This window comes from Pediculus humanus, genomic scaffold, assembly GCF_000006295.1.
Source record: "Pediculus humanus corporis 1103172108279 genomic scaffold, whole genome shotgun sequence".
Taxonomy (NCBI): domain Eukaryota; kingdom Metazoa; phylum Arthropoda; class Insecta; order Psocodea; family Pediculidae; genus Pediculus; species Pediculus humanus.
The window spans coordinates 1-23,136 of NW_002987848.1; the positions used below are offsets into that span (position 1 = coordinate 1).

At 34.2% G+C, this 23,136-nt stretch overlaps 2 protein-coding genes across 2 annotated transcripts; both read right to left on the minus strand.

The window, feature by feature from the left end:
- Phum_PHUM507340 (cysteine desulfurylase, putative) lies at positions 1–5,069 on the minus strand (the record flags this gene model as incomplete). The annotated part of the gene is made up of 8 exons (XM_002430964.1): positions 1–51; positions 2,587–2,809; positions 2,938–3,076; positions 3,371–3,663; positions 3,764–3,956; positions 4,078–4,215; positions 4,304–4,457; positions 5,032–5,069. Coding segments are annotated over 8 exons (1,229 nt in total), but the record flags the coding sequence as incomplete, so codon positions are not given.
- Positions 5,070–8,228: 3,159 nt separating this feature from the next.
- On the minus strand, positions 8,229–19,563 carry Phum_PHUM507350 (uncharacterized protein; the record flags this gene model as incomplete). The annotated part of the gene is made up of 14 exons (XM_002430965.1): positions 8,229–8,316; positions 8,618–8,690; positions 8,778–8,936; positions 9,021–9,221; positions 9,333–9,542; positions 9,844–10,085; positions 10,532–10,721; positions 10,814–12,554; positions 12,641–13,185; positions 13,255–14,578; positions 14,650–14,787; positions 16,805–16,969; positions 17,232–17,396; positions 19,510–19,563. The coding sequence occupies 14 exons, from the start codon at positions 19,561–19,563 to the stop codon at positions 8,229–8,231; spliced, it is 5,295 nt and encodes a 1,764-aa protein (XP_002431010.1).
- Between the last annotated feature and the right edge of the window lie 3,573 nt (positions 19,564–23,136).

Consider the following 23,136-nt stretch of genomic DNA (forward strand, 5'->3'; position numbering starts at 1 on the left):
CATTTTATTGATTTTAAATCGATTCCTTCTTGATACATTTCCCAAAGAGGACTAAAAAAAAAAAAAAATTTCAATCAATTAATTTTAAACTCGTTTTAATAATAAATAATTATTCTAACGGGGAGGGAGGAGGAGGAGGGAGGTAGCGAGAGTGTACTACTGTAATACAACTACTCGAAGGGTAGATATTAAGGGATGTTTTGATTTGAGTTTCAGGGTCGGAGGATCTCGGACTGGATTTTCCACGTTGAAGGAGGGCGTCCCTAGCGGACGCCCCTCATCTTGGATGCATCGGGGGAGCCAGAGGTTGCCACCAAGTTGAGAGTCGTGGGTTCAATTTCAGCTCGTCCAAAACAAGAAAGAGACCTGTATCTACGAAAGGACACCGTTTCGAGGCATTGGAGATGAAAAGAAGAGGTAAAACTGAACGCTTGAGATTCAAATAGGAAAAATGCGAGATGCGAAGTGAAAGGAAGACAGAAGATAGGTTAACGGGATTCATCTCTCTCTCTCTCCTCCCTCCCTCTCTCCCCCTTACTCACCCACCCGCGCCCTCACTCGCGTCCTAACTCGCGCTCTCGCGTACTCTTTCGCGCTTTTGGGTACCCTCTCGCGTATCCCTTCGCGTACTCGCGTATCCATTCGCGTTCTCGGGTACCCTCTCGCGAACTCGCGTGCCCCCTCCTCGCGCTTTCGGGTACCCACTCGCGTACTCTCTCGCGCTCTCGCGTGCCCCGCTCTCGCGCTCTCCCTCGCGTGCTCTCTCGCGTACTCTCTCGCGCTTTCGGGTACCCCTCGCGTACTCTCTCGCGTATCCACTCGCGCTCTCGGGTACCCTCTCGCGAACTCGCGTGCCCCCCCTCGCGTACTCTCTCGCGTATCCACTCGCGCTCTCGGGTACCCTCTCGCGTGCCCCCTCGCGTACTCGCGTATCCACTCGCGCTCTCGGGTACCCTCTCGCGAACTCGCGTGCCCCCTCCTCGCGCTTTCGGGTACCCACTCGCGTACTCTCTCGCGCTCTCGGGTACCCACTCGCGTACTCTCTCGCGCTCTCGGGTACCCACTCGCGTATCCACTCGCGTACTCGCGTGCCCCCCCTCGCGTACTCTCTCGCGCTCTCGGGTACCCTCTCGCGAACTCGCGTGCCCCCCCCTCGCGCTCTCGGGTACCCTCTCGCGAACTCGCGTGCCCCCCCTCGCGCTTTCGGGTACGCTCTCGCGTACCCTTTCGCGTCCTAACTCGCGCTCTCGCGTGCCCCCCCTCGCGCTTTCGGGTACCCACTCGCGTCCTAACTCGCGCTCTCGCGTGCCCCCCCTCGCGCTTTCGGGTACGCTCTCGCGTACCCTTTCGCGTCCTAACTCGCGCTCTCGCGTGCCCCCCCTCGCTCCTAACTCGCGCTCTCGCGTGCCCCCCTCGCGCTTTCGGGTACCCTCTCGCGTACCCTTTCGCGTCCTAACTCGCGCTCTCGCGTACCCTTTCGCGTCCTAACTCGCGCTCTCGCGTGCCCCCCCTCGCGCTTTCGGGTACCCACTCGCGTACCCTTTCGCGTACTCTCTCGCGCTCTCGCGTGCCCCCCTCTCGCGTACCCCCTCGCGTCTTAGCTCGCGCTCTCGCGTGCCCCCCCTCGCGCTTTCGGGTACGCTCTCGCGTGCCCCCCTCTCGCGTCTTAGCTCGCGCTCTCGCGTACCCCCTCGCGTCCTAACTCGCGCTCTCGCGTGCCCCCCTCGCGCTTTCGGGTACCCTCTCGCGTGCCCCCCCTCGCGCTTTCGGGTACCCACTCGCGTACCCTTTCGCGTACTCTCTCGCGCTCTCGCGTGCCCCCCTCTCGCGTACTCTCTCGCGCTCTCGCGTGCCCCCCTCTCGCGTCTTAGCTCGCGCTCTCGCGTGCCCCCCCTCGCGAACTCGCGTGCCCCCCCTCGCGCTTTCGGGTACGCTCTCGCGTGCCCCCCCTCGCGCTTTCGGGTACGCTCTCGCGTACCCTTTCGCGTCCTAACTCGCGCTCTCGCGTGCCCCCCTCTCGCGTCTTAGCTCGCGCTCTCGCGTACCCTCTCGCGTGCCCCCCCTCGCGTCCTAACTCGCGCTCTCGCGTACTCTCTCGCGTACCCTTTCGCGTCCTAACTCGCGCTCTCGCGTGCCCCCCCCTCGCGCTTTCGGGTACGCTCTCGCGTACCCTTTCGCGTCCTAACTCGCGCTCTCGCGTGCCCCCCCTCGCGCTCTCGCGTACCCTTTCGCGTCCTAACTCGCGCTCTCGCGTCCTAACTCGCGCTCTCGCGTGCCCCCCCCTCGCGCTTTCGGGTACGCTCTCGCGTGCCCCCCTCTCGCGTCTTAGCTCGCGCTCTCGCGTGCCCCCCCTCGCGTACCCTTTCGCGTCCTAACTTGCGCTCTCGCGTGCCCCCCCTTGCGTACTCTCTCGCGCTCCTCTCTCATTCTCTCTTCTCTCACTCACTCACACACTCTTCTTTCATTCAATCTCTTCTCTTACTCACTCACGCTCTTCTCTCATTCAATCTTTTCTCTCACTCACTCACACACTCTTCTCTCATTCGATCTCTTCTCTCAATCTTCACTATATGTATTCTATCAAACCTCATTTCTCTAAGCCTTTGAACGTGTTTGATGCATTTTTCAGCCGTGTAATCAACTTCTTCTATGGTCGTGAACCTTCCCAAACCGAATCGTATTGATGAATGTGCTAAATCTTCATCGGCTCCGATGGCTCTTAATACGTACGATGGTTCCAATGATGCTGACGTGCATGCTGAACCGCTGGACAAAGCAACGTCTTTCATCGCCATCAACAACGATTCACCTATAAATAAAAATGTTATGTATATTATTAATAAAATTTATATTAAACTCTCATTTTTGTATTTTTTTTATTTATCTTCCTTAACGATGATGATGATAATATTAATAATAATAATGATTATTACTTACCTTCGACGTAAGCAAACGATAAATTGACACATCCTGGATAAGTTGAATTTGGATCGCCGTTTCTAACAACGCAGGGTAATTTCTCAGTTATTTTATCAATTAAACGTTTTGATAAAAATTCCATCCAGTCGTGATCGTACTGAAAACAAACAAAAAAACAAAAATTTAGTCTTTTATTTTAAATATTGGAGTTAATAAGAATAATAATAATAATATTACTAATTAAGAAAATTTTATCAGAGAAATTACGTAATTGATTAATGAAAAAAAAAAAAAAAAAAAACCTGGAGTTGATAAATTTACATAATAGTTTACAAAATAATAATAATAATTGACCCAATTAAAAAACGTGACGAATCTTATCAGTTAAATGAAACTTATGCTTGAATGAATAAATACATAATGAAAAAAAAAAAGAAAAAGAAAAACTTACTTTCATTTCTTTTTTTGCTATTTCCAAAGCTGCACCCAAACCGACAGCAAGTGGAGTCGGCACAGTACCACTTCTCAATCCTCTTTCTTGTCCTCCACCACTTTGTAAAGCTTCGACTCTCACTCTTGGCCTCCTTCTTATATATAAAGCTCCTATACCTTTTGGACCGTAAACTTTGTGACCGCTAATCGACATCAAATCAATATTCATAGAATTGACATCTAATGGAATTTTACCTATCGCTTGAGCTGCATCAGTGTGAAAAAAAATTTTTTTTTCCCTGCACAACGCGCCTAAAAATCAAAATAAATTTTTATGATTAAAAAAATATAAAAAACAAAATAATAATTATAAAAGAAAAAGAAAAACATTTTAGAAAAAATTTTAATTTACCTATTTCTGAAATCGGTTGCTTAACTCCTATTTCGTTATTTACAGTCATTATCGATACGAGCGATGTATCTTCTTGTATTGCATTTTTTAAATCGTCTAATGATATTAATCCTGAAGCATTTACAGGAAGATATGTTATCTTATAACCTTCTGCTTCTAGTGCTCTACAAGAGTCTAACACACATTTATGTTCCTGAAAAAAAAAAATAATAATAAACTATTGATTTTTGTTATAAAAATATAATATCGAGTAGACATTCGATATCGATCAAATTTTTTAAAATCGATTTGAAAAAATAAGATTGACAACTTACAGTTTGAGTTGTGATGACATGTTTTTTCTTACTACCATAAAACCTAGCTACTCCTTTCACAGCGATATTATTCGATTCTGTCGCTCCAGAAGTAAATATAATTTCTTTAGAATCAGCACCAATTATATCTGCAACTTGCTATCAAAATAAAATCATGAAATTTTATGAAAATCATGTTAATGGTAAATGAAAATAAAAATGGATGTGAATAAAAATAATATTTTACCTTTCTGGCTTTTTCAACAGCATTTTCACTTTCCCAACCATATGCATGAGTTCTAGAATGTGGATTACCATAATAACTAGTTAAATAGGGAAGCATAACATCTAAAACGCGTGGATCTATTGGTGTTGTTGATTGTGCATCCAAATACAATGGCCTTCCTTCCACAGCGAGATCCATTTTTAAATGTACGCCTATAAACAAAGAAAGAAAAAAAAATTCATTTTACCGCGAACTTAACTCGACGCCCAAACAAAAAAAAAAATGTACGTCTGTCTCTCCCTCACAGGAAAAAATTTAACCAAATCACATTATAACAAAAAACATGTGTAAAGATTGACATCACAAATGGCGTCTAATGAAATTAAATTCAAAATCATATTAAAAAATAAAACACAAAATTACAATACCTGATGATTTATTAATTTGACTTTCGGTTGATGTTTTATGAATATTCGGTTTGTTGACATCTTTTTGAAGGGATCTATTAAACACAGCATTAACTCCACGCAATTGATTCGATTTTTCAATGTAACAATTTGTAACGGAATCCAAACCCGAATATAAATATTTTCCACACGTCCTCAACATTTTCGTAACATTTAATTTATATTTTAATAAATAAGAACACGAGAGAAAAATTAAAAAAAAAAAAAAAAAGAAAGACAAGACTCTTACATCATTTTATGTCGTTAATAATGAAATTAATGGAGTTTAGTTACGCGAATAACCGCAAGATGGCTATTGAGTCGTCTATTGACACGTTCATTTTCCCTAACGGTGACTTTTTAAATTATTATTCAAAACTTTATATTTTTTACGCGCCAAATAATAATTAAATAAACTCGCGTAAATTTCAAATAAATTTTATAAATTTGTAAAAAATTTTAATTTTCACTCATTCGACGCGAAATTACTACTAATTATAATAGCAAATGTTAATTATAAAAAAATAATTTTAAAAAATGGCGTCCCTAAAATGGAAAAAACAAAAAGAACAAAATTATTAAAGGTTAGTGTAATCGAATATTAATTAATAAAACAAAATAAAATTACTTTACATGTATATTTGGTTTTAATCGTTAAAATACGAAAAGAAAAAAAAAATTATTATTATTATTATTATTATTATAAAAAAAAAAAAAAGAAAAAAAAAAAAGTTTTACAGTTTTATAAAAATGTAAAAATTATAAGATAGATTTATTATCATTATTAATAATTAATTATTTACTTAATTTTTTTTTTCTTCTTTTTTTTTTTTTGTTTTCATTTTCATTTTTATTTTCATTTTTTTTTTTTATTATTATTTTTTAAATAATTTATTCACTGAGATTTGTTTAAAACAAAAAAAAAAAACAAAAAAAAAAACACATAAAATGGAAAAAAAATGTATAAAAAACACAAATAAGTGATAATAATAATTTTTTCTCTTCCATTTGATTTGTCTTACGAAACAGTATTATTATTATTATTATTATTATTATTATTATTATTATGACTAGAACATATCAAAAAATACAAAATGATAAAATTATACACGATTATTATTATTATTATTAAATTTTTTTTTTTTTTTTATTAATTATTTTTCAAAAAAGAATAAATAATTTTAGTGCATTTTTTTTTTTTACGTAATAATAATAATAATAATAATAATAAATCTAAACTACAATTCGTACTTAGTAGTAGTAATAATAGTGCAACTAATAGCAACCCATAATAATAATAATAATAATAAATTTCATTACAATAAGTCACTCGTTTTCAATATAATATTAATATTAGTTATAATAATAATAATAATTTTATTTTTCCCCCAACGTTGTACTCTTGCATTTAAATTTAATTCTATTTAAAACTTTGGTAAATTTATTACTTATTTATTATTATTATTATTATTATTATTTTTCTCCTTTATAGTAATAATCATCATCATTATCATAGACTTAATTTTTTTTTTAATTACTGATTAAAAAAATTAAATAAATAAATAAATAAAATGAAAAACTAAACTTTATACTAGTGTGTGTGTGTGCCTTTTAAAAAAAAAATTTGATTATATTATTATGACGTCACAATAACCGAAATTTAATGACGTGGTCTTGTTACTACATTGATAATAATGATAGTAATAATAATAATAATAATAAAATTATGTTGTAACGTTTGAAAGAAAAAAAAAAAAACATTATGAAAATTTTTTTTCTTTTTCTGTTCGATTTTCAAAAGTTTATTATTATCATTATCATTATCATTATTATTATTATTATTTGATAAGGCAGTGACGTCGTTATCAATCACAATTTTATTATTATTATTATTTTATTTTTTTGACCACCTTCAGTTATTTTTTTTTTGTTACAATACATTCATCATCATGGATGAATCATTAACAAAATTTTATTTATTTATTTATTATTATTATTATTATGTAATATTACGATTATTAATATTATTATTATTACCCGTTCAAGTGAAACTCGTTTGTAATAATAATAATATTAATAATTGAATATTTTTATATGTATATTAAATTAAATTAAATTAAAAACTAACCAGTCTGAAATAAATAAATATAAGAATAAATAAATTAATAAATAAATAAATAATTAATTAAATAATCGAACGATATATATCAATAATAATAATAATAATACTTAATTGTCAACATTTTTCCTGTTTTAATATCATTATTATTATTTTTTTCTTGTTTTTTACTCAGCAACGGCCATAATATTATTATTTATATATAACAAACACGACAAACGAAGACAAATAATAATAAAAAATTAAAAAAAAAAAATCTTAAACGTGTTCGTACCTGAGTATCGTTATTATTATTATTATTATTTATAATTAAACTTTTTTTTTGAGAAGGAGGAAGGAGGAGTGGGGGGAAGAGGATGGGGGTGACCCGTGAATGAATTATTTCTATATAATGTTAATAATGCGAACGAATAAATTTTTTTTTTTCGGGGGGAGGGGGTTTTGTGAAAATTCGTGCGTTACGTAATTATTTTGTGTAATGACGATGACGTAATAAAAAGTGGAAAAAGGGGAGAGAATAATAATAATAATAATAATAATAAATTAACATTCGTTCGTTCGTTCACGCATTCACTCACGCACTCACGCACGCGTTTTAATTTTTTTTTTTGTTTTTTTTTTTCATTTATAATTATCTACAAATAAATAAACTACCCTAATAATAATATTAATAATAATAGTAACGTATATGACGACGATGATACATGAATTTGTATCATTATTATCATCAATATTACTATCATTACTATTATTATTATTATTATTTAATGTGAATAAAATATTTTCTATTTACATGACATTCATCATTTAAATATATAAACTAATAACTAACGTGTGTGACAAAAACGACAATACAATAATAATACGATAATAATAATAATAATAATAATAATAATAAATTATTAGTATTAGTAGTATGGCCTTTGGTATCGGCCAAGTGGCAGTCTTGAAAGAGCCATTTTATTTTATTTTTTATTTATTTATTTATTTTTTTTTTTTTGTTGACTCTTTTATAATAATAATAATAATAATATTAATAATAATATTTTTTTTATATATACTGCTATCGTATATATTAATTTACAAAACAAACAAACAAACGAACAAACGAAATCGGTTTTAAAAAAAAAAACGACGCGCGTTTTTTTTTTTTTTCGCTGGTTTAAATAATAATTAGTTTTTTTTTGTGGGGATGTGCGCTGATGTACGCACTATGACGGTAAAATATTAAATAACGCGCCGCGGCGTTTTTTTTTTTTTTTTTTAAACAATTTAACGAAAGCGAATAAGCTCAAAATGCTTCTACGTTACAAAATAAATAAATAAATAAGTACGCGGCGTTTATTTATATAAAATGCGTTTGTATTTAAAATCGATATCGTTAATAATAAAATATGGCTTCATTGAATTGACTTTCATTCATTAATCTATTCAACAATTTGTCATATTGACACAAAGTGACAATTACGCTTACGATTAATATTAATACCTTAGTAATATCATTATTATTATTATTATTATTAGTGTTTAAAAAAAAAAAAAAGGACGTAAAATGGCAGTTTGAGCATCGGGATGATGGTCGTCGTCGTCGTCGTGATGGTGAAAAGGAAATGGGAATGGTGTTTTGAGATCATTTTTTTTTTTTTTAGCAATCGGCCACATTGCTCGCGTAACGATTTTTTTTGGTTTGTAGCGAGACGTTTAAAAATTTAAAAAAAAAAAAAAAATTATTGTTCTTCTTCTTCTTCCGTTTCGCCATCTTGGCCGTACATATCCGCCAATTTTTCAAATCGTGGACCCCAAGCTCCCAAATAATCAAATTCTTGTTGCTCGTCGTCCGTACCTGCGACGGAACAAAATATTTTTAAAAATTCGACTTACCATTATCATCATCATTATTATTATTATTATTATTTAAATTAAAACGAACCCGATGCGAGTGATGATAGAGACCCTGCTGTTGAACCGCCTCCCTCGTAAGCGTAATTACGAAGATCGTCAAAAGGTGGGGCGTTAGCATCGCTGTCGGCACGTCGTTTGTGATCTTCAATGAAAATCCCAACGTTGGGTTCGGAGCCTAAAGGAGGAACTGGAAATATAGAAAAAAAGAATTATCGCAACGGAATCGAAAATTACAAGCAAAAAATCATCATCATCATCATCATCATCCTACAGGGTAGTTTCGTATTCATTTCCGGAAGCGGTCCTCCGATTGGAATTTGTAGCGGCGTTATGTCAAACGCTGTCATATCATCTTCACCGCCTCCTTCGTCATCGTAATTTATTATATTTTCACGTACGTCATCATCTGGACCGGGATATTTAATGTGAGCTTCTCGACGTCGATTGTAAACCACGAAAACTAATACCAAAACTGGAAAAAAAATCAATGGAAATTAATGGAAGCGCAAAAAGGAAAGAAAATATTTCAATCATCAACATTGAAATTAAAAATTTTCTTATTTGGAATCAAATCAAAGCTCACCGAGTAGAAGAACAACGCAAAATATGACGGCAACTATGAAATCTATGGAAGCAACAACAGCGGATTGCTGTAGTTCCAACTCGCAATGCATTCCCGTGTGACTTGGAGGACATCGACAAGCGTAGCGACGGGAATCGTTGTAATCTTTACATATTCCACCGTTCAAACAAGGATTCATCAAACATTCATCTTCATTTTCACAATCGACACCTCTGGGTTTAAAACCCAAGGGACAACTAATTGTGCGAATAAAAAAATAAAATAAAATAAAATGGACGACGTAAAATAAAATAAAAATAATGTGCAATAAATCAAATAATAAACCAAAAAAAAAAAAAGAAAAGAAAAGAAAAAAAGGTTAACGAGAAGGAAAAAGGAAAAAAAAAAAAAAAAATTCATTCCCGTGCACCAGCAGCAACTCACCTTCGTCACGGAGAGAAGACAGAACCGACAGATAGACCGACCAACCGACCGACCGATATTTAAAAATTATGTTAATGACGTCACGTACCTAATATTATGAGTAGGCATATTAAAATGGCGGCCAACGCTCCCATGCTTAATTTTAGAGTTTGACCCTCTTGAACCAATTCGCAGTGCTCACCCCAAAAACCGGGAGGGCAAATGCATCGGTACCGAAGTCTTGGCTCTTGATTGATGCAAGTACCGCCGTGTAAACATGGACTGTCCAAACATTCGTTTTTATCCGTGCAACCTTTGAGATCGGGAGATTGAATTCGTCCTTCACCACAGCTGCGTGCGATAAGGGGGGGGCAATAAACATGCTCACTCTCAAAACGCACAAATAATTTTAATAAATGAAGACATATTATATATATATAAAGCGTTCTCCATCGTGCGCGACATTTGATGACTAATTAATATTATTATTATTATTTCAAAAATCGAAATCAAATGTCGAACGGTTAATAAAAAACCACACGTTAGATGCTCTTTTGTTATACAGAATATAAAATATAGATGCCATTTAATCTACAAATCGTTAGTATTTAAAAAACAAACAAGAAATTAGTTGTTTGTTAATTATAAGCACAAACCAATCAATCACAAACACGAGAAATTTATATATATTGAAAAAAAAAAAAAGAAAGAAAAACGTTCGAGAACGCGTTCGTTTGAATAATCGTCGTTACTTGTATTTGAAAAAAAGAAAAGTAAAAGGAAAAAAGAAAACTCACGTGCATTCGTATTCGTTCCATAAATCGACGCATTCGAACGGATCCGGACATATGACGTTCGCACAAGGTTTCTTAGAAGCGCAATGCCTTTCCAAATTTCGCGCCATCGTTGCTTGACCCCATTGAGTTCCGTTCATGGCGGGCGGAAGTGGTAAATGTTTTCCTTCCAATCGAATGTCATCCAAACAACCTGAATTTGAATAATAATAATAATAGATAATTAGTTAATGATGACAGAGTACCGAACATGGTTGTGAGTTCGTTATGAGAGTGGATAGGTACCGTTATGGTAGTCAGCGTAAACTTCGAACGTTCGAACGCCCGTGTATTCGGCTTTGCCACCGGCGTAAATTCCTTCTTGTTTGTCCACCAGCAACCACTGATGTCCTTCAAAAGTGAACGTTTCGTTGTATCTTCTACCCTCTCCACCGTCCATTTCTAATGTTGCCGCCGAACCGAATCGGGAAACTTTTGCCGTGTGCCACTGTCCGTCGTCAACCGTTATAGCACTTAACCAAATATCTCGCTCTTCGGTTCTTAGACTATTTAAATTATACCGGAAATGTAATTTACTGTCTTTAATTTCGAGTATTGCGTATTCTCTGTTATGCTGATCACTAACTCGAAACAATTCCCCGTGTTCGTCCCGAGTTCTGAATCTCAATTGGATCTGCGTTGAAAATCTGTCGGGTTCGAACGATAACGCGTACTTAACATAACTTTGTTTGGCGAATGTTGTCGGAACTGTGGGAGTGTAGCAAGCGGGGCCCGTCCAACCGGGATGACACTGGCAACGAGCTTCTGCTAAGGAACCCGTGCAAGTACCGTGTTCCCAACATCGTGCCAAACTTTCGGTGCTCGCACAAATCTCTTCCGTTTGCGGACAACCGGATACGCTGTTTTTACTCAGACCCGGATGAGCCAAATCGTATAATTTACTGTTGTGAATTAAATTTCTGATGCACCCGTCGAAACCTTTACCGATCGGCATGTACTGCCAATGAAGTTGAATGGGATCCACGTTTTCCATGTGTAATCCTCCGAGTTGCAAAGGCGTGTTTAAATTAAGGAACTGATTGAACAAAGGAATCGTGCCCTCTGCTTGACAACTCGTCAAATCTATTTCAGGTGTAGATCCATCTTCCATTTCGGAAATGTCCGCCGATTTACAATAGTCGACAACCAAACGAACGATTTCGGTTCCCCAAAAAACATCGATTCTATGCCATTCACCGTCGTCCAAAGTTTTCTTAGATTTTATCCGGAGTTCCAGAGTTCCTGAACCGAAATTAATCAAAAGTCGCGGTTGTCCTCTTTCCAATTCGAGAGATATAAAATCCGAAACTAAAATTTCTTCCGGTTCCGGTGCAATTATCGGTCCGTTGTATAAAAGCAAACCTTCAGGTTTACGAGTGACAAATTCAATGCTCAAATGGGATTCGTCGCACATGTCTAACGGAGGATACCAAGCCCAACCGGATCCTCTGAAACTTCTAGATGTTTGCTGACACCTGGGTCCGTTATAACCGCTTGGACAAACGCAACTTAGTCCGTATCGTCCCTCCACGCATCTTCCGCCGTTGTAACAAGGACTCGTTTTGCAAGATTCCCCTTTGCTGAAATTTCTAGCCCCGCACGTGCATTCTGCTATCACGTCAACTCTAACTCCGACCAAGGCCGTCTTATTCGCATTTACGGTGTACGGTAAATTGTTTATATCCAATGTGTTCGTGCAACTTTGCTCGCATGCTTGTCCTTCGTATAAACATTCGTCAATTCCCACCATTGTTATGTTTATTCCTACGTCCTTTTCTATTTCTTCTCTGTGAATCAAAACCAATCCGTTGAGTTTGACGGGTTTGAAGTGGGGAGAGCCTTGAGCTGCAAATCTTATGTCCGTTAATGGCGGATGTTTTCGTCTTAATTGAACACTAAAAACATCAACTAAATCTTTTTCAACGTTTAACAAATCCGCAAGTTTTTCTCTGAATTTGTCGATCATGCTTCTGTCAACGCTTTGCTTCTAAAATTTTAAACATGATCACACAATTAATAAAATTCCGCCATTTTTATTAGCGCATCGAAAAAAAAAAGACGTTTACAACATACCTTATAATTCCAAACTCGAATAAAATCCTCGTCGGTTATACCGGAAACTCTCACCGAACCTGAATTTAATACCAAATCTTGTGATATTTCTTTAACGGTCACCGTCACGTTGGCAGGAATGTCAGTTTGAGTGTGTTTCCGGTCGTAAACTTTAAACCGCAGATGATATTTTCCTTCTTTCGTCCCGTGTTTCATCGTTAACATTCCGGTATCTTCATTTAATTTGAATCTCGGATGTCCTTCGTTCGTCTCCCAATAAAATTTCTTATCAGGAAGATCCCAATCGTCGAGATCGTAAACATAGACCCTACCGATTTCCGTTTCGGGAGCTTGACCCATATAATTATAAACCAATATGTCTTTAGACCCGGGTTGCATTTTGTTATCATTGACATCACCGATGACTACGGTTAAAGTGCTTGTTCCAGACATTGCTGGATTACCAGAATCTTTTATTACGATCGGAATTAAATATTCTTTCTGTTGTTCTCTGTCGAAAGAACGGAGAGATGAAACGACAGCCATTCCGTCTCCGTTTGCACCCTCTGAAAAATAATAAAGCGGTTGAGACGGACGCCAACATATCCGACATTTTATATTCTATGTATACTTACTTTGATCGTGTTCAACTTTGAATGAAGCTCTTATGACGTCATCAGCATTTGGATCGAGCCTGAAAATAAATGGAGGGCCGTTGCTTTTGGATCTATCGTCGTCATCGGTTGCTAATACTTCGACAACTTTTCTGGGCGGCACATGCTCGGGAAGCACCGGTCTGTAGTCTTTGTGAAATCTCGGAGCATTGTCGTTAATATCTTGAACGATAACAGTGAGTGTTGCCGTGGCCGTTTTCGGTGGTATGCCATCGTCGATAGCTAAAATTTTAACCTGGTGTCGAGGGGTTTCTTCTCGGTCTAAATTACGTTGAATCGTCACCGTGCCACTTTGATTGATGGCAAATTGTCTTTTCTTATCCGATGATCTGTCAATGGCGTACGATACCTTACTCCTACCGCCCTGGTCCGGATCCGTTGCTTTAAACGTTTCCAAACTTTTACCAACCTCCGCATTTTCGTAAACTGATACCTCTATATTAGGCCTTTCGAACGTCGGCTTATTGTCATTTATGTCTCGGAGTTTTACTACGACCCACGAATAAGCAACGTGATATTTGTCATTATCGTTATCTTCTCCCTTATCATTGACTTGTATTCGAAACCTGAATCCGTTACTCTGTAGTTGATCTTCATAATCGAGCGGTTGGACTATCTTCAAAGATCCGGTTCCGTCGTTATTACGAACCATCGTAAATTTATCGGCTCCATATCCGCTGTTTTCAATGACTTTATACTGGAACTTGTTTGTTTCGTCTTCGTCGTGTACCGTCACCGTTAAAATCGGTATTTCGGGTAAACTCGCGCCGGCGGTTTCATCGACTTCCGTAAACCACTCATCTTTGGTAAACATCGGTGGCATGTCGTTAATATCTTTCACTCTTATAGATGCCGTACCCGTCCCTTTGAGACCGCCACCGTCCATCGCGACAACTTGTATCGAATAATCCGGAGTTCTTTCACGATCTAAACAACACACCGCGGTTTTTATAACTCCCGTTTCGGATTCTATTTCAAATATCGGAGACCCCGTTTCTTCTTCTATGACATTTTTCTCTATGGAATATATTAACCTCGCGTTTGTCCCTTCGTTCGGATCGTCGTAATCTACAGCCGTCATTGTCATGACGACCATTCCCGCCGTTCCGTTTTCCGTGACGTTACCAAAATAAACACCCTGTGGAAATATCGGAGCATTGTCGTTGATGTCTTTTAAGTTCACTTGAACGTCCGCATAGCCGACGAGACCCTCGCCACCTTCGTCTTGTGCGAATACCGTAAATCTCCACTGAGGTCTTCCGTTCGGTTGATCTCTATCTAGAGGCTGGGAAAAAAAAATCATCGCTATCATCACTCGTAAAATGAAAAGCGGAAAAAAAAATAAGGGGGACCAACCTTTAAAACGAAAATTTCTCCTGTCGTACGATTAATATCAAATTTCGAATTGGCCGGATTATCCGGATCGATACCTTGTCCGGTGAGAAAATAAACAATATTTTGATGTCTATCTTTATCGCCATCCGTTGCCGTTACCTGTAATTATTGTAAATTTATGTTAGTGACACGTCTAACACGTAAAAAAAATATTAAAACAAATCCATGCTTATATATTAACAAACAACAACAACAACAACAGCAATAACTTTCGAATCGTGCTTTTAAAAAAAAAAACATATTTTTACAACAGCAAATTTTTAATTTAAAAAAAAAAAAAAAAAAAGAAGGAAAGCGAATTAATAAGCGTCGCAAGCAATACAAAAAAAAAACAATGAATTTTTTTTTTCCACTCTGCTGCCACGATAAAAAAAAGAAAAGAAATCGTATTTTTAATTTTTTTTTTTCCAAACAGTATTATCGTCCGTGAGAAAAAAGTTTTATAAAACTTATAACGATTGAAAATTTATTTTTCTTTTTAAAATTAATCTCGTTAATGAAAAAATAATAATAATAATAATTCTTTTTAAAAAAGATTTTTATTTATTTATTTATTTATAAATCGACGGCGACGAAATTTCATAGAGAAACAAAGGAGAGAGAGAAAGAGAGAGAAAAAGTTAAAAGGAAAAAAAAAATGGCGACATTTAAAACACGATTAATTGAATAAAAATTAAAATCCTCACTGTAAATTTATTATTATTATTATTATTGTCATTAAATAAATAAATAATTCTGTTGTTAATAATAATAATAATAAAACTCGAAACACATCATTTATTTTTTCCAACTCCGTGATTACCGTATAAAATTTATATTATATAATATCCGGTGAAAATAAATAAATTTTTTTTTTCCTTTCCAGTTTTCTCTCTCTCTCTCTCACTCTCACTCTTTCTCTCTCTTTTTTTTTTTTTTGGAAAAAATTTCAACGATCATTTTTGCACGGTCGAATAATGTTTTTTTTTTTTTTTTTGCACTCCTCCGGATAAATAAAAAAAAAACGATTTCGATTAATCAAAACGTATAAAAAAAAAAAAAATTTGTTAACGGGTTTCGTTTTTCTCCATAAAAAAAAAAAGAAAAATCTGGAGAACAATAAAAAATGGGCGTTACTAAAAATTTTAGACAAAACATGACAAACGGCCAAAAAAAAAAAAAAAAATTGTAAATCGTTCGTAAAATTATTTAAATTTCTTTTTTTTTGTCCGATAACTGGAGAACAACAATTTTAAAAAAAAGAAACTTTCCAAAAAAAATTTCCAGGAGGGGGAAAAAAAATAAAACAAACAAACAAACGCCACGTTCTGGAAAGTAAAGAGAGAGAGAGAAAAGAGAAAACAAAAAAACAATCGAATCCTGGAAGCTTTTTTTTTTTTTAATAAAAAACCTCAAATATTATTTTTTTAAAATTTCCAGTAAACTCGTAACTTTCTGGAAAATGAAGAATTATTAAAAAATTATTATTATTATTATTACTGAAGGAGGAGATGGTGGGTAGAAGTAGGAGGTATGACAACACAATGGTCGATTCGAAAAAATAAAAAAAATTTTTCCAAACTTTTCCAGAAAGAAAAAAAAAGAAAAAGTGAACTAATAAATTTATACGGCGAAAGATAAATTTCATTTTTTTTTATTATTATTATTATCATTATCATCATCATCATTATTATTATTATTATTATTATTATTAAATTAATGGAAATTTAAATCCTGAACACTCTGAATACGATTACTGTCAGTCGCATAAAAAAGATTATGAAAGTTTTTTCAAGAGTTAAATTTTTTTTTTTTGAAATCCTTTCTTGACTCGGTCAAGCAAAAGTTTTCCAGTTAAAAAAAGAAAAAGTTTTTCGCCTTGGAAAAGTAAGAAAAAATAGGTGAAGAGAGAAGAGGAGGGGGAGGCGTAGGAGAAAGGGGAGCGAATGACGGGGAGGGGGGGCGGTCGGTAAAGTAAATCGAAAGCGACGACGACCTTTAAAAAGAAATAATGGGGAAAAGGTGAAAAAGGTTAAGATTTTATATTTCTCTCTCTCTCTCTTTTGGAAATATCGAGATCGAATTCATTTTCGTACCTCATCGTTGAGGATCGGGAATGGAATCCCGGAAAACTTACCTGGAGTAATTTGACGGGATATGGACCTTCGTGTTCTTCTTGTAACGTTGCCGAATACATTGTCGAACTAAAAACGGGTGGTAGATCGTTGACGTCTCTTACGTTTATCACTACCGTCGTATAATTTTCACTAAGACTATCCGATGCCGATAATCTCAAGGTATACTAGCATCCAAAGGAACGTAAAACGGAGAAAAAAGCAAAAAAAAAAAACAAAAAAAAAATCAACAACATCTACATGCAAAAGACACAAAACAATAATAGCATGCGTGGTAAAACTACGGACGCACAAAACAAAAAACGGAAAAATAAGCAGCTTCTGGAAAAAAAAAACATAAACATAAACATAAACAACGACAAACATGCAACAACAACAACAACAACAACAAGCAACATTCGGTTATTATTAATTATATTTTCGGTTGACCTGAAGAACACGTTTTGGAAGATTTCTATCATCTTCTTCCGTTATTTGAGTTCTATACGTTGGACGTTCAAATACCGGCGGATTGTCATTAACGTCTTTCACATGTATGACAACCGTCGTGTAATTTTCTTTTAAATTATCCGATGCTGCCAACCGTAATTCGTACTAAAAAAAAAAAAACAAAAAAAACAAAAAAATTTTTTTTTCATTTTCTCATCATCTTATTTGTAATACCAACATCGTAATTTTTTTATTCTTTTTTCTGACATGACGTCGGCTACGGTGTTAATTTCACATTTTAACGTGGTACTAGACGTGATGATGACGTCATTTCTTTTTATTTTTTAATAATTTTTATTTAAAAACAAAGAAAAAAAAAAAATTTAATTTTTTTAATTTAACTTTCGAATATTGTTTTGAAATTTGTAATGTAACCTTTTCAACCCCCCCCCTAATTCCCCCCTCAGACTCCCCACTCTTATAAAATAAGTTTTCAAAACTTATTTTCATAATCTTTTCACCCCCGGGAAAAATTGTTCTTTCACTCTCTCAAACACGCACACACACGCGCGCGCGCTTTTTCAATTTTTAAACTTAAAAAATTCCATCGTCAAATATTTAAATTTTTTTTTTTTAATCCGCCATTACTAAACGGTTAATTATTATTATTATTATTGTTGCTGCCGTCGTACCTGTCGTTAAAGGTTTCGGTAAAATAATGATAATAGAAAAAAAAAAAAACCACGTCACACTCACGTACTCGTTTGAAAATTTAAAATTTTTTTTTTTTTTTTTTCAAGAGCCATTTCGTGTAAGCAAGGCAACGAAACGTTTTATTTACTTAATAGCAAATATTTTCATTCGGAGAGCAAAAACACATATTAAAAGTTTCTTGCTATCGTTCGAGTATTACAAATAATATTCGCCCGGTTGGAAAACCTCACAAAGATAAATAAAGAATAATTTTTATTTTTTTTTTCCCCGTTGTCGGTTGTTTACAAAACGAAATTTAACGATTTGCGTCGGTTAAGATTTCTTTGCTATCGGAAACGTTTATTTATTTTTTTCCTCATTTAATTAAAAATGATATTCGACGAATCCGAATCGTTTATACGTAAATACGAATTGGATTTGTTGAGGAAAAAAAAAAAGAAAAAAGTTAAACGGTAGCAAAATTCGATTAACAATGGCAAAAAAAAGGAAAAACATCCGTCAAAACAATTTAAAATTTTTTAAAACGAAACAAACGATTGGAAAAGAAAATCAAAAAACCGGAAAATTTATTTGCGATAAAAATAAAGAAAAACGGAAACGGAAAAATAAAAAAGCTGACAAAAAAAAAAAAAGAAAAAACTGATGAAACGTCATTGATATAAATTAAACCGCAGCAAAAACAATTTATTTCTTATATTTTTTTCACGGTCAAATAAATCATCATTATCATCTTCTATCTAACGTTAAATCTCGATTAATTTTGCTACCGTTCAAATCAATATTAATTTCTTTTTTTAACCGTCGTCTGATGCACGAACTAACAAAAATTTCAACTCAACTTTGTCAAAAGTAGTAACAAGAGTAATAAAATAATTGCTGTAATTAAGTTTTTGCTTTCGATTAATTCCTAACGGGCATTTTAACTTTAATTGCTAAAAAAAAAAAAAAAAAAATCAATATGACTGCTCCCGTAGGATAATCTTTAAACGAAAAACCATTTTTTTTTCCCCCCACAGCAGCCGACGCCATTTTTTTTTTTTTTTAAATTGTGATTTTCCTGTTGTTTAATTTTTTTTTCATTTATTTATCGACGGAATTCAGTTTTCGATTTCTTACAACCTAAAAACCCTTCAACTGTAGCAAAAAAAAATTGGAAAATTAAACGTCAGAGATAAAATACACACACACAAACAGAACAAAAAAAAAATAATAATAATCGTAACGGAAACAGCAAAAACCTTTTTTTTTTCTCTTCTCTTTTGTTTTTTCTTTTGTTTGTGAGGAAAAATGAACAAACGAACAAACAAACAAACAAACAAAAAATTGATTTTTTTTTTTTTTTTTAAAACAAACTTCCGATCGATAATTAAAAAATAAAAATCGATGCGAACGTGGGAGAGAATAAAAAAGGTACTTAATTTTGATTTTTCATCTACTTCCGTTTCCGGTTTTTTTTTTCTTTGTTTCATTCGAATTAATAAAATGTTCGAGTACGAAAAAAGATTTTTAATTTTTTTTTTAGAAATTTAAAAAGAGGAAAAAAAAAGAAAAAAGGAAAACTCACTCTTTTTCTCGTTTCGTAATCCAATGCTCCTGCCACGTAAATGGCTCCCGTCATATTTTTAACAGCAAAAGCTCCTCCTATGTTACCGCTCGTGATTTCGTACCTGATTCTAGAAGCTGAAACATAAAAAAAAAAAAAATTATTTAATATTAAATAATATCGACGACAAACGGCAAAATGACAACAACAACAACCGGCTTTTCTTCATAATTGTGTGTGATTATTTTATTGTTTTTGCTCAGCGAGAAATTCCTCAAACGCGAGAATAATAATAATAATATTTATTTTAAGAGAAGAAAAAAAGGGATGGATCACAATGGAAAATATTGTTTATTGTGATAATTTTTAGGAAATCCGTTAACAACAACAACAAACAACAACAAACAACACAAAACTGGAAAATTTAAATCTTTTAAATGAATTGAAAAGAGAGAGAGAGAAAAGAAAAAATTTCCTTTTTGGACTAGTTTAGAGTAAACCGGACAAAAACAACAAGAAAACCAAATATTTATATATATAATATAGTAATAAATCAAGTATTAATACAAAAACGAGAAAAAGAGAGAGAGAGATAGATAAAAAAGATAAAGAGAGAAAGAGAGAGAGAGAGGGAAAGATTTTTGACGTAATTAAAAAAACATTCTTGCAATTAATTTTCCTCAAACTTTTCATCACTAAGAGGATTTTTAAACAACCTAAAAAAAAAAAAAAATAATAAAACAAAAGTTTTTAAACGTTATTTATAATTAACAGTGTTGCCAAAATTTTAAATGTAAATAATTTTCTCGGACCGACGCGATTTCCGTTTAATAATTAAACGAAAAAATAATGATAATAGTAGACGGTGTAAAATTTTTCTGCGGGAAAATTTTTCAGAAATCGTTGCGGTGCCAACAAAAAAAAAAATAAAAAATAAAAACGAATCCGTTTATTATTATTATTATTGCCGTAATCCGCTCTATGATGATGTTAATAATAATAATAATGATGATGATGATGATGATGAAAATTAAATTCGAATGTTGTGTAAAACGTGAAAAAATTTTAATTGGAAAAACTCAGGAAGAAAAACTTTTTACCGTTCGTGTTGTTGTTGTTGTAATGTACAGGAGAGAGAGAGGGGAGAGAGAAGGGGGGAAGAAAATAGAGGAAAATTTTGAAATTTAATTTTTTTACGATTAATTATCGGTGCAATTTTGTTATTATTATTATTAAATAAAAAAAAATAAATACCGACGTGTTATTCGATACAAAAAAAAAGAAAAATTAAATTTTTTTCGTTTTTTCTCTCTCTCTCTCTCTCTCTTTTTTTATTAATCCCCCCCGTTTACTCAATATTAAATTAACTCGGTATTAAAACCAACCTGCCAACCTTAAAAAAAAAAAAAATTTATTTATTCTATGATTTTTATTTTTTTTCTTTGTCGTCGTCGTACGTCACAAACAACAATGACAAATCAAAAAAAAAAAATTTTTTAATTACGTTCCCCTCCCTCTCTCCTCCCCCTTCTCCTCTTCGTTTCGACCGGAAGTGACGGAGGAGATGGAAAGAGGGGAGGAGATAAAAGAGGGAGGGAGGGGAAAAGGAGTAAACGAATACGAATTTATTTACTTTTTTTTTTTTAAATTTAAAATTAACGAAAATTAAAAAAAAAAAAATTTCCCGTTTGTTGTTGTTGTTGTCGTCGTCCTTGTCATCATTGTTTGTCGTCGTGTCGTGTCGTGTTTGTTTGTTTTTTAAATTTTTAATTTCTGATGTTGTTGAACCTGTCAACGTCAGACAGTTTTACTTTTTTTTTTTTTTTAAACTTTTCTCTTTTTTTTAGTATAAAATTACAAATAACACGTTGTAATCCGACGATTGACAAATGTTAATAATAATAATAATAATAATAATAATAATAATAATAATTATAATGATAATAAATAAAATGTTAATGATGATAATAATGGGATTAACATTTAAAACCATTTTTGAATTTTAACCGGAGTTGTATGAGAAAATTATGGGGAAAAATTTTAATTTTTTTTTCGAAAAAGGATTTTCCAAAACACAATTTTTTACTTTTCCTTTTATTTTTGTGTTTTCCGCCGCCATTTTTTTTTTTTTTTTTTACTCGAAAAGGGATAAAAAGAGAAAAGGAGAGGGAGTAAAAGGGGAGAAGAGAAGGGGGAATGAGAGGATAAAGAAAAGGAAAGGAAAAAAATGCCATCCGTGCCATTCATTTAAACTAAAATTAAATTAAAGTAATAATAATAATAATAATGATGATGATGATGATGATGATAATCGTTTACTTTTTTTTTCTTCACTCTCGTTTCAAACATCACAACATCAAATTCAATTTTTTTTTTTTTCCTTTCTTTTTAACATATAACTGACATTTTAAAATTTAATTTCAATATGGCGTCGTGCAATAAAATTTTTTATTTATTGATGTGTTTAAAAAAAAGTGAAATTTTTTTTTTTTTAACGACGTCGCATTCATTTTATCTTTTCCCCCACTACCACAATCGAGTTAAGATTTCCTTTTGAAAATTTTTCAATTTTTATTTTGTTGTCAGCACTGTTACACAAACGCAAAAAAAAAACTTTAATCTTGAAACCGTAAAATAATCTTACCTACTACCCCCCTCCTCAACCTTCTCTTCCCTTCTTTATTCGAGTCAATATTGATGACGAAGAGTTTTTTTTTTTGTATGAAATGATTTTCCGATCGGAAAATTCATTTGGAAAATTCTATACGAAATATAAAAAAAAAAAAAAAATTATTTTTTAAATCTTTTTTTTTTTTAAGAAAGTTTAAAAAAAAAAAAAAAAACGGGATAACTTCGATAAACCGCCGCCACCACCGCCATTTTTCTTTTTCTCCTCACTTCATACCGGATGAATCCACGAAAAAAAATTTGAAAACCTTTTTTTTATTTTTTTTTCTTCATTATATCCGGTTTCCTTCCCACAAAAAAAACTTTTATCCTTTGCTAATTACTTTTTTTGTTTTGTTTTCGCATCTTTCTCTTTCGCGACGATGACGACGATGATAATGATGATGATAAAGATGATGATGATGATGCGAATTACGAATTTTAATATCTTTAAATAACCGCAAAAGAAAGTCGAGAAATTTTTTAACGATATTTTCGCTAAACCTTTTTTTTGTTTTGGAAAACTTCATCATCATCATCATCATCATCGTGGAAAACGAAAAAAAAATCCGAATGTCCTAATTCCATAGTGAAATAAAAAAACGTGGCAATAATTAATAATAATAATAATAAAAATTGTTATAAACGAATAAATAAATAAATAAATTTCAATTAAATATAAAAACATCGTGTCAAAAGATAAAAAAAAAAAGAAGGGGAAGGAGGAGGAGGAAGGGGAGGGAACATTACTTTTTATAAATAATTTTGACAAACGTTTAAAGGGGAGGGGGGAAAAGTGGCAGGAGAATAAAGCATAGACGTTCTACACAATTTCCCCCCATCTCCCATTATCCGATTACGATTTCTTTTTTTTTGCACGGGGTCGCCTCTCGAGGAAACACGAGTGAGATAATCCCTCCCTCTCTCCCGATAAATATTTTTACAAAACGTATCCATCACCGGGGTTGGAGACGGGGGGGG